This window comes from Micropterus dolomieu, linkage group LG18 (genome assembly GCF_021292245.1).
Source record: "Micropterus dolomieu isolate WLL.071019.BEF.003 ecotype Adirondacks linkage group LG18, ASM2129224v1, whole genome shotgun sequence".
NCBI lineage: Eukaryota > Metazoa > Chordata > Actinopteri > Centrarchiformes > Centrarchidae > Micropterus > Micropterus dolomieu.
The window spans coordinates 26,184,149-26,195,919 of record NC_060167.1 but is presented as its reverse complement, the minus strand read 5'-3'; the positions used below and the strand labels follow the sequence as shown (position 1 = coordinate 26,195,919).

Below are 11,771 nucleotides of genomic sequence, written 5' to 3'. Positions count from 1 at the left end.
ATCCCAAAAATTAAAATAGAAATAATTTTTGTGATCTAATGAACCCCCCCCCCCCCCCCACCAATCTGGTAGCCTACATCATAGACTGTATGTGATACAATGTACTCAATAAGCCTACAAATAAAGTAGTTTGTCATTATGCAGTCATTATTTACTTACTTTATACTTATACTCCACTGTATTTCTGTAGGAAATATTGCACTGTTTACTCCTACATTTATCTGACAGCTGTAGTTATTTTGCATACTCAGATTTTAACAAACAAAACATATCAGGTTATAGAAAAGTAGACTATGCATTTTTATTTGAACTACTAAATGAAACTAAATTCGCTTCCTATGGGCCAACATATTAAAATGCTGCTCACATGGTAATGCAACAGTAATTATAATTCAGAAACATCATAAATGAAATAACACTGACAGGATGCTGAAGATATTCTGATAATACTTTGCTGATAAACTTTTTGAATGCATAGCCTGCCATGCTTATTATGTATGCATATAATATTTTATTTTAGTAAAGGACCTGAAACCATCTTCCACCAATCACCTTTTAGGATGTTCTTACTGATGCATCATCACATAGGCTGCCTTTTAATGTTGTTGCTAGTCATGGTGGAGCAAATACAAATACTGTTAGGTTGCTTAATCTATAAACATGTATATTATTTTAGATGTCCATTCTATGTTTTGGATGAAAAATTTAATCCAACAAGTAGGCTACCAATAACTGCTGTCAGATGAATGTAGTGGAGTAAAAAGTAGGCTACAGTATTGTGTTGTTATGAATAAGACACATCAGCTTCAGAGCTAAAATGACACAAGGTGCTGAATATTTCCTGTGGACATCAGTTTATTATTAGACCATTCTAAATTATTTGTCATACATTGGAAATACTTGAGTAAAGTAGGCTACAGATAGCTCAAAATTATAGGATACTGAAGTGATATAGCCTAATAAGAGATTAGTACTATATTTATATATAGTTTGATTTAAAAGTTGTAAAGAAAAAGCTCCATTAATTGTAGGCTACTGCTTTATTCATATGAAATGACAATTATCTTGTTTGTGCATACATCAACATGCACGGGACAACTACAAGCGGGTTAAATTAAATCGATCTGGGTTTTTTTATGGCTACATATCATGTTCCTTATCGTCTTGCATCCTTCTTGAACTCTGTCGATGCCAGGAACCTTGTGTGCCTCTCAGAGGTGACGCAAAGCCTACACATAGCTGAAGACGAACCATTCAGAACCTCAGTTTTCAGTGAAGCGTGTCTACGGGAGAGGATTGTCTCTGGCAAACACAAGGCTTTGGTGCAAAGACGATATTCTACCCTGAAGCACCGAGTGACAGTGTGGGTTTGAAACAAGAATGGTCCCGGTTAAGCCGCACTATTTAGAGGGGTAAAGCGTATAAACCGGTAGTAGGCTATCAGTGATATTATTGTGATAGGCTCGTTATAAACTTAACTTCCCTTAGGGATATTACAGCAATGAGACCACGGTTTCCTGCTATACAGCCAAAATATGCAACAGCAAGAAGAGACGAATGGCATGTTTTTCATTTGATCCTGTAAGTTTTCACCTGACCTGATCGTCACTCAAATTCAATAACACGGCTCAAAGAAAGCAGGTGCGCACAGCCTGTGTAGGCGCGTGGAGCTGTCCTTTCAGCACCGCGAGCTCCAGCACCACAGCAGAAAGACAGCACCATGAACTGAACTCAAAACCCAAACCGCGCGTCTGAAAAGTCTCTCACAGGCGGCTCTTTTCATTTAGATTCGAGAGGAGTTCATAATTCATGGTGGGACGCGACCTTACATCGCATTTTCTCAACAGCCCACTGGGTTTGCGTGTGAAGAAATGAGCGCGCGCCTTTGTATCAGCGTGTGTGTGTGCGCGCGCGTACCGTGTTTGTGTGTGTAGGTTTACGCGCGTGTGCGTGTGTGAGAAGACGATGATGAGCATGATGATGATGCTGTGGGAGGCTGTCAAGGTGTCCTCGAATACAGACGTCGCTCGGTGACGTGAGAGGAGAGAGGGAGCGAGGAGGAGTGCGCGTGTACGTAGGGGGGGAGGGGGGGGGCGGGGCAAACGGAGGTATAAACGGAGGGATGGAGAATTCCGCGAGTCACCATCACGGATCCCCGCTGTCAGTCTTCACCGTTTGGACCAATAGTCTCGCTGAACGCGGCAGGCTCGCTTCCCCCCCACCCCCATCCCTTCTTCTCAGCCCCGCCCCCTCCTTGAGCTGTCCTCTCTGTGCACGCGCGTGGTCCACCCCCACCCCTCCACCACCACCTCCACCACCACTAGGTCGAGTCGAGGAGGAGGAGGAGGAGGAAGAGGAGGAGGAGGAGGGATGAGGCGCGCGGCGGAGGGGAAATGGCTGCCGAAAACAAGCCGGAAGGTAAGAGAGAAATAACGGTTTTTATTTGAGGTGGCAGAGTCCCGCTATTCGGGGTTCAGACTAGGCGATGAAGGGACGGAGTCATAGAGCGGGAGAGAGATAACGGCAGGGCTTTCCCTTTCTTCCAGCCCGTCCCGAAAACAGCGACGCTGGTGCTGAACCAGCGACTGTGTGGAGCACGGTTAACCGACAGCATATAAATAACGGAAGGAGAGTTGTCCTGTCGGTGGGCTCTGAGCGAGTCGGGATAGGGTAGTTTTTCACCGTCCAGTGCTTGCCAGCGTTTCCCCCTGAGTAGCTGGTGTATGAGTGCTTTTAAAGCGTTTAGCATAAAAGGGATGGGGATGAGAGAGGACGAGAGTGGTTCACGCTGAAGGAATTCAGATGCTTTCTGTGTATGTGTGTGTGTGTTTATCTCTCTCTCTCTCTTTAAGCATAAAATAATCCAGTGAATCGTAGATTTCCTTCCCGGACAGGCAGGCAACATCCCAGACCCGATGTGCATTTATTTAGTCACAATCCAGTATTGGTGTGTGTGTGTGTGTTCATGTTTGTGTTCATTTGGTGTTCATTTGGTGTTGATGTGTGTGCTTATGGTTGCGAAGGCTGTGAAGGTGAGAATCGGCTGAATTTGGTGAGGGAGGAAGAGGAGGAGGAGAAAGGGGGGGGGGGGGGGGGGGGGGGGGGGGGGGGGGGGGGGGGGGGGGGGGGGGGGGGGGATGTCAGTTTTAGGTCATATCATGTATGGATCTAGTTTACATTTTTACTACCTCAGCTAAACTCCTGGGGTCATTATAGTCACACACACTGTTATTCTTTCATTCATGAATTATTTAAAGGATGACCAAAAAGCACAATGCCAATATTATCTCCATCTCAACTCATGAGTTAATGAAATCTTTATTCCTTACTCAGTGTGTTTGACGTTTGTTTATAAACATCCCCCCTATGTCACTCTGCTCTAAGTACCCTTTTCTTTTCTGCATTTAAAATATCACACATCCCCGTCCAGCCAGTAAACACAACAGCTGAATGTGTTGTTACGGATGACACGCAGTTCCTCAGCACCTTAAGAGATAAAATGACATACAGCACAAATGTTGCTGTAGACATCAGCTTTATTATTAGACTGTTCTTAATCGATTCTTCTGATGTTTTTCCTCAGCAAAGTGATACTGAAAATGACAGGAGGAGTCTTTGACCTTCTCTCCACTAGGGAGCGATGCCGAGCAACATTATTTTCTAAACGGGCAATTTTTGGATAACTTGTACTACACCAGTAGTGTCATGCATTTGTGAACCACATTTTCAAGCGTGCAGGCGACACAGGCATACACACAATCTTGTAGGCAAGCATGCAGAGTTTAGCCAGAGGCAAAGGGAAAGGCCGTGGGTTGAGAGACCCGTTGCGTGAAAACACAAGAACATGTAGATGAGACAGATGGCCCATGGGCCGATCAGCAGGCTATGTACCACTGAAGTATAAAACCATCCCCCTGCCCGTATTGTACATACACACGCACACACACAGACAGACTCGCGTGTTCACAGAATGACAGGTTTCTGTCCATGTGAGTGTTACGTGTATGGAGGACATAATAATTTACGAGCCAAAGCCGTGCTGAATGAAGGCCAAGTGAATCGCAGGGGCAACGAAGGCAGGAGACAGCTATCCCGTCTCCTGGCAGATGTGTGTGCGAGTACACTAGTGGGCATGAGAACAACATCCACCATATAGCGTGGAAGACCATCTCCCTCTGTGCCGGTTGGTCTACTTTGTATCATAGCAACAGTGGTCAGGGAAACAGAAATCATGAGAGAAGAGAGAAACTAAAACTGGGTACAAGTTAGTCACACACATGGAGGCAGCGAATCTACTGTGGCCAATCGATCAGGGGACACAATGGATACAAGTTAGTGGATCAGAAAATGGATCAGCCCACATGCATATCGCTTGGAGTTTTTGTTTCTGGGCTTTAGAGGAGGAAGAATGAGGTGAGGTGTGCGACTGCCAAGGAAACCAAAGTCTGGAGCTTCTCCTAAATATGTCTTTGTCTTGCTGCCTTTCTCTCTTTCTAGGACTGAAGAAGATAAGAAATCCAGAGCGAATGGTCAGGATCGCTGTTGGTTACACAGGACACACCCCTCCCAAGAGTGACGACACTGACGCCAACAGTAAGAGACACACAAACACTTCACATTCTTTGTGCGTGTGCGCGCACATTTGTCTGTAGCGTAGGGTGACTCTGGGAGCAAGTATAAAAGCCTTCTGGCAGAATGATGTGATGCGGGAACTGAGGTCTCCTTCTCATCTGCTCTGTAACAGATCACACTTACACACACACGCACACACACAACAAACACACACTCTCTCTGCTGAGACGTCGTTCCAATTCAGCTCTGTTACACATCATGTTTATTCATGCATGTCAGTACAGTATTAGTGGGCACGCACACACACTACTGCACATAGTCATAGAGAAGGCCAGCTTACTTTGGCTATCAGGAGTTTATTGTCATACCTAATCTGTACACATGACATTATGTATTTATAATCCTCAATGGGCCTGGTTAAACTAGAGGTGAGATGGAGTGTGTAATCTGGGTCGCCCCGTGGTCTTGTATGCGTGTGAGTGGGCATGTGTGTGACTGCTGCGGTGTGTTAGAAGGACTATAAAGGCAATGATTGTTTTGATTGGTTATTGATTTCAGAGGACATGATGCAGGCGCATGTCTCTGCCTCCATGTGTGTGCGTGTATGTTAGAGAGACAAATTGGAGGAAAGTAAACAGATGTGAGGAGGAGCAGGCAGACACGCTGCTTAGTGAGGTGCTGGTGGGGGTTATGGGTATAGAGGGGGAAGGTATGTGCAAACTCCCCCCCTTTTTCATTTCAAAGGGAGCAGATGGCCTCATACCTGCACCAGACCCTCTTATTTTGTTAAGAGGGATGAGAGGCAACAAGACTGTCAAAAAAATAGCAAATAAAGAATTTACAGAAAATCTGAAAAACAATAACATAGAACAGAGAGTTCTGTTTGGGACGGCTGTTTAATATGAGCTGAGACTTCCCGAGCCGATCCCTGTCTCCTATCTGTTCTCACGTCCCAGCTGGAGGATTACTGGAGGAAAAGTTTATCAGCAGAATGATAAAATTAGCATGCACGCCCATCTCTCACTCCACCCCACACCCACACCCACCTCTGCCCATTGCTCTCACCCCCCCTGCATTCTCGCTTATCCCATGCTATGCTCCCCCCTTTCTTCTCCCTGCCCTGGCTCTCCCCCCTGCCCTCCCTCCCAACCCTCTATCTAGCTTCTGTGCAATGAGCCTTTCTTTCTGTCACATTAATTTCATCGCGAAAAGGGGGAAAATGTGAAAATTTCCCCCGACGCCTCCTAATATCAGTAGCGGGAGAGTTAAGAGTTGCATTTGGAGCATTTTCCTCTCTCTTTACTGAGGAGAGTTTTATAATTAACTGACAGCCATCTCACAAGGGCATTGGCTTGTTTCTGTGTTAAATATGGAGATGACAGTTTTATGAGGTAAAATATTCATCAGTCGGAGGCTGCCCTTCTGTGTGATTCCAGTCTAAATTATGGCATTTGATAGGCTACCAAAGCAATGTTTCACTTTGGTCGAACATTTTTACTTTTTAGCATGAATACCTCTATATGACTTAATGAGCCAGCAGTTCCACATTAGCATTCAGGCTTTGTCACTCTTATGGACTCTTTTTACTAGATTAGCAACTGAGTGAGTGATCTATGTACAGCCAGAATTTGTGGCTTGCTGCTGAGGGACGCATGAAGCAATGCAGGGATTGAAACGGTTTTATTATTTGAAATACAAATATGAATGTGAGCAATGCCGAATTTCCATATTTAGATGTGTTTTCCCCGTGTCTCAGGGTGGTTCATTTTCCTGGGTAGCCAGAGACAAAAGAGAAGTTTTTGCCCCATGTCACACCATAGTACAGCTCCACTGAGAGCCATTTGGAACAGATGGAAAAGACGATTGCGACAGTTCCCAGGCTGAATTTCTTAAAACAGGGACGCATTCTCTGGTTCAGGATTGTTAGAAATACAAGATACAACCCTTTGGGGTGTAAAAGCTCATCAGCATTCAACAAATCTGCAAAGTTTTGTCTTCCATTCCTCGTCAGCGGGGAGAGTAAACGTGACGATAGGTTAAGATGTTCGTGCCCATGAAGGTGTGCTTTGAAAGGGATTTCGGTACCAAGGTCACTGGTAAAGAAACACCACTCTGGGACAAATACTGTGATGTTCGTTCTTTGATCGGCAGACCCTGTGTGTGTATGTGTGTGTCTGTTTGCATGTGTGAGCGTGCATGTGCATGCGGGTGTTTGTGTGTGTGCCTACGCATGTGCATTGGGCTTGTTTGATGTGGTGGTTCTGGTACATTTCAAAGGCGAGGCTCTGATGAGAATTCTTCAGAACAGCAGGGGGAGGGTAGGGGGTTATAGCCAGGAGGGGTGGGGTTTAAACGCTGATTGGCATTCATAGCAGAGAGGCTGGAGTGCTGCTAAAAAAGAAATTAGGCTTTAACTAAGCTGCACCATTCAGCTGTTTAACTAAGCTGCTGCACCGTTCAGCTGTTTGAAATTTTGTCTTCTCAGGCCTTCTATTAATAAATGCATAATTGATTAGGGGGAGCATACGTGCCTGAACACTCTTCCTACTGACACAAACACACACATGCTCAGACACCAACACACTCACTGGAGCACACACACATAGAGCCCACTCCTGTCCCGCTACAGTACTTTTTTCTCTTTGCGTCTTTGTGTTACCTTGTTCCATCTCTTGTCCTTGCAGGTTTCGTACTTTCTAAATCTTCTCTTTTGATCCTCAAGTTTTTTTTTATTCTTCTGTCTCTCTCTGGCTCATAGTGTCTCTACCTCTTTCTGTCTCTCGCTCAGACCCTCCCACCCCACCTATCACTCTTTTTCTCTCCCTCTGTCATCTGCCCTCAGGTAGAGTATAATTCCTATCTTCCCAGGGGAGTCATGAATGGACGCCCTCTACTCAAATGCTTATCAATAACCTTTGAGTGCTTGCTCTTTTTGACTTCTGAGCAGCACACCCGTTGGGCACACACTCACAAACACTATCTTTGTGTGGACGCTATGCGCTGGTGAAGTGGGATTTTCCTGAGGCGCAGTGGGATTTTTTGCACGACGGGTGCACGACAGTGGCAGGAGAGGAGCAGTAGGGGCAGTTTTAATCCAGCAGCATCATATACTGTAGCTTTGGTGTTGGTACACTCTTATAGCTCACTCCAACATGACACAAACCTCCATTATTCATGTTGTGCTTTCCTGTTTTGTTATACATTCTCCACATATCGTATTACACTGGAGAAAAAAAAGTTTTTTCAATTAACAGATAAGGCTGGCTATATTTTTTGTCATTGTCAACAAATCCCATGAAAAGACTAAATCCAACAATATGTTATTCCGTCTCTTAATACTTAAATACTTCTCTGTCCTGTCTGTGGCTAAAAGACTTTAAACACCAGTCACAATATATAATTACATTTAAAATAGTACTTCCGGCTCTGGATTTGGTGCTCTAACGAGTATTCAAAGCAGCAGGTAACAGTGTATGTGGGATTGACTCAAAATAAACTGCTGTACCCATGTTCATCCTAATGAAGAAATATGTTACCCAATGCAACAGGGTGGCTTTCTGATGTGAACAACTAAGCATTTTTGGAAAGCAAAAGAGGTCCACGGCAGAGAGGAATAAGCTATATAGGCTATTCTTGTTTGTAGCATAAATTCATTGTTGATTCTGGTATTTTTATGGGATTTGTCAATAATAAGAAATATATAATATTCCAGACTTATATCTCCAGGCAGTAATGTAAAGGAGGGAAAGGTTACCAACCTATGTTACCTGACCTGTGATTGGCATGTGGATGATTATGATTCTAGTGCATCATTACGCGCTGGAAACATGATGCTCCCGGGACTTTCAGTATGTCCAGAAACATGATTTCATCTTCAAACTAAACCCCATAGCAACACTTTGTCTGCTGTACATTTGCACTTGCGACTCTCCGGTAGTTTACTCTCAGGAGGAGCAAGTCTGGAGCCTCTACTCCATTACCAAACTGTCTGTACAACACTGTGGGGGAACGCATTGCTTTTAAAGGGGATGAGAGATGCCCATGTGATTGGCCATGAATGTTACAAACCCCAAATGCACTGATAATGTATGATAATGGCTTCTTCTTAATCCAAATCTGTTGCCAGTTGTGCCCCGGGTGCTTTGTGCACCTCCACCTGCCGTCCAAAAATAAGTGTGCTGCACCTTCCTCTGCGCACTGCACTCTTAGCTGTTGTTTGTACCCTGTACCTTGGTCGACAAGATTATCAACCTCGCTACATCACTGTGAATCACCCATAAGTGGATAAGATATAATAAGAGACATTTATATGAAGATGACGTGGAAATATTAAACATAGTTGCAGTGCAATTTCCTGGCTTTCTCCTCTTTCATTGATTTGGAATAACATAATTACTGATCCATACAAAGTACCAGCCTGAGATCTCTTTTTACTGCTCTGCCAAAAATTTAGACATCCCAGTAAGTCATCCCAGATCAAGTACTGGATCAATTAAAGCTTATGTCCTTCATAGGCCAGAGCAAATCTATGTGCAAATTCACTTGCTTTAGGTCACATCAAGCCATGAAAAATGCTGCACAATGAAAGTTTGTTATTATTTAATTCATCCCGATCACAGAGATGCTGGGTGTTGGTATTCTCCTCTCACAATGTCTCTGCCTGCTGAGAAATTTCTCTCCTCTTCCTACTCGTCCCTCATTTATCTTCCTTTATCCTCCCCCCCACCTCCCCCACACCCCCTTCCTTTCCAGATGAGCCTGGCCAGTTGAAGATCTACCTTCCTAAGAAGCTGCTAGAGTGTCTGCCCAAATGTTCCTCTCTGCCCAAGGAGCGCCATCGCTGGAACACCAACGAGGTGAGAACGAGACACACTCAGGAGGGAAATATCCGTGACGGTGAAACAAACTGTGTTTTCTTTGCTGGTGACTCATCTCCAGCTAATGTCAAATTGAGAGATGAAGAGGAGGTAAACAAACACAATGGCAGCTTTTCATTACGAGACCCTAAAACTGTGACATCAAGAAATAAAAAATTTACAGCAACCTGAGCTCACAACCAAAAAATCCTACTGATTGTACATCACATTTGGGGTATAGCTGTCTATTTCGCTTTGTAATCCAAACAACTCCGGGTTAAGGTGTGGGAATCAGGGGCTCCTGGGTCTAAAACTATATAGGGCTTAGAGGCTAAGAAACAAGAAATGAGGCTACAGATTGAATGTTTCCACTGCTGAGTTTTACTGGGTTCAAAAACCCTGTGGTCAGTAGGATAAAGATTGTTATCCAAACCAAGCGTTGTTGCTATGCAACCACAGAAAGCTGTTAAATTTGTGGCACATTTCTGCTCAAAGTTGCTTTTTTCCCCTGCTTTGTGTTATATGTGATGCTCTAGTTACATTGTGTAATGTTGTCCTCCAAAACAAAACAAAAAAGAGCAAAATATGAAAAGCTGTCTGTGAGGTATGAACAACACAAGCAGTGACCATGCGAGTTGAGTTAATGTAACTAGAGGGCTTTTTGCACTTCACTTTACTTAATGTTAACCACATTTTAGAACTTTTAGCATGCTTTGACCGTTGAAGGTTTCACACAAACTCATGGCTACCGCTCATTAATATAGGGCTGAGTTTGCCCTGCTCTGGGCTAAAATTAGCATCATATTTGCAGCATGAACAATAGATGACTTAAATTGTGCTGCGGGCTAAGTGGTACAATGTAAAATGGGGCCAAATTAGGTTGGGGTAACACTTTACTCAGGGCCACAGATAACCCTGAGTTAAACATTTGGAGTGTGAAAAGCTCTTCAGAGTTGCATGTTGCTCCAGACTTAAGCTGTTAGTTTAGGGAAGTGTTTGATGGCTGGAAATGGATGCAGGCATTTATCGTCAATAGCTCCTTGTTTATGCATTGCACAGCTCTCCACTGGTGGTTTGCGCTATCCATTGTGATGTGGTTGGCCTCTGCTGAGACATTTTCTCCATGTGCGAGCTGTGCACTCCATTATGGATGTGTGTTTGTGTGTTTGTGTTATTGATTACCAGGTCCAGCATTGTTATGCAATGCAAAGCTGATTTGGCCTGTGGTTTTTCTCTCAGGAAAGTCATTAAATTTTTCATGCAATCCATCTCAATGAAGGTCATATTGGGAGTTAAGCATGGCACCAACTGAACAGTGTGCTCACAGGAAAAGGCAGTGTGTGTGTGTGTGTGTGTGTGTGTGTTCCACTGCTGGTTAGGGACTTCCACACATCAGCCTAACGTAGAGCAATTGTGCACAATGCAAAGGAACTACACCAAAGCACATTGTTGCTGCCCCCTCTCCTGCCCTCTTTCCCTTTTTCGCTCCACCCATCTCCCTTACAACTTACCATGTAGTCCTCTCTATCTTCATCTTTCATCCCCCCCCTTCTCTCTATCCATGGTTCTCTCTCTGTGATGGAGGTATAGGCTCAGTTCAGGGGGAGGTTGGGTGTCCCTCAGCGGATTCCTTCAAAGCTCCTCTTCCACCCAGGCATAAAGTTTCCTGCATGCTTAAGCACTCCATTGTGTCTGCTGCTCCGTTGGCTCTGTGCTTTCAGCTGTGTGTACGCTCGCTGTGCGTCTAGTGCATGTATGTATTTAAATCTGTGTATGTGTTTCGGCCTATGCATGTGTGTGTGTGAGTGTGTCTGTTAGGGATGTGCACAGCTCCAGGTTATTGCGGTCGATTATTTTGTAGCTGCTGCAACAAACGAATTGATTTTTTCCCCCTGTTTGTTGATTTTTATCTGTCTGTATAGCAGAAATTGCAAGTAGTATAGTATTTTTCATCAGCAGCATATTGGAAATTGAAATCATCATTGGTCATCAAATTTTATACACATGTAGGGTTTGTACCTCAAACACATATTGTAGCGAAACATCATTTTTTTGACGTGGGATTTCCAGTCTAATCAGCTGTCAGCTGTCAAATGTGGAGCTCTCTATTTATTTATTTAGTTGCATTCCCTCCATATGTGTGTGTGTTTGTGTGCATTCAAGTATAATACTGTTCTGGTCTAGATTTTTCTCATGAACTGTGGTGATGTGTTATCGACTTATGGTGTGTTAAAAAATGCCCAGTAATTATGCTGTGTGTAGTTCACACTCTGTGTTTGGGTGAGCATGTATGTGTATACTTTTGTGGGTTTTCTGTAGAACTCTTGATTTCCATATGCTTAT

General features: G+C 44.1%; 1 protein-coding gene across 1 annotated transcript in view; it reads left to right on the top strand.

The window, feature by feature from the left end:
• Positions 1–2,389: 2,389 nt before the first annotated feature.
• Positions 2,390–11,771, top strand: part of LOC123987278 (calmodulin-binding transcription activator 1-like) — a 49,271-nt gene continuing 39,889 nt past the window's right edge. The window contains exons 1-3 of the mRNA XM_046076009.1: positions 2,390–2,418; positions 4,498–4,593; positions 9,325–9,428. Coding sequence (XP_045931965.1) covers positions 2,394–2,418; positions 4,498–4,593; positions 9,325–9,428 — 225 coding nt within the window. The 5' untranslated portion in view covers positions 2,390–2,393. The remainder of the gene's footprint in view (positions 2,419–4,497; positions 4,594–9,324; positions 9,429–11,771) is intronic.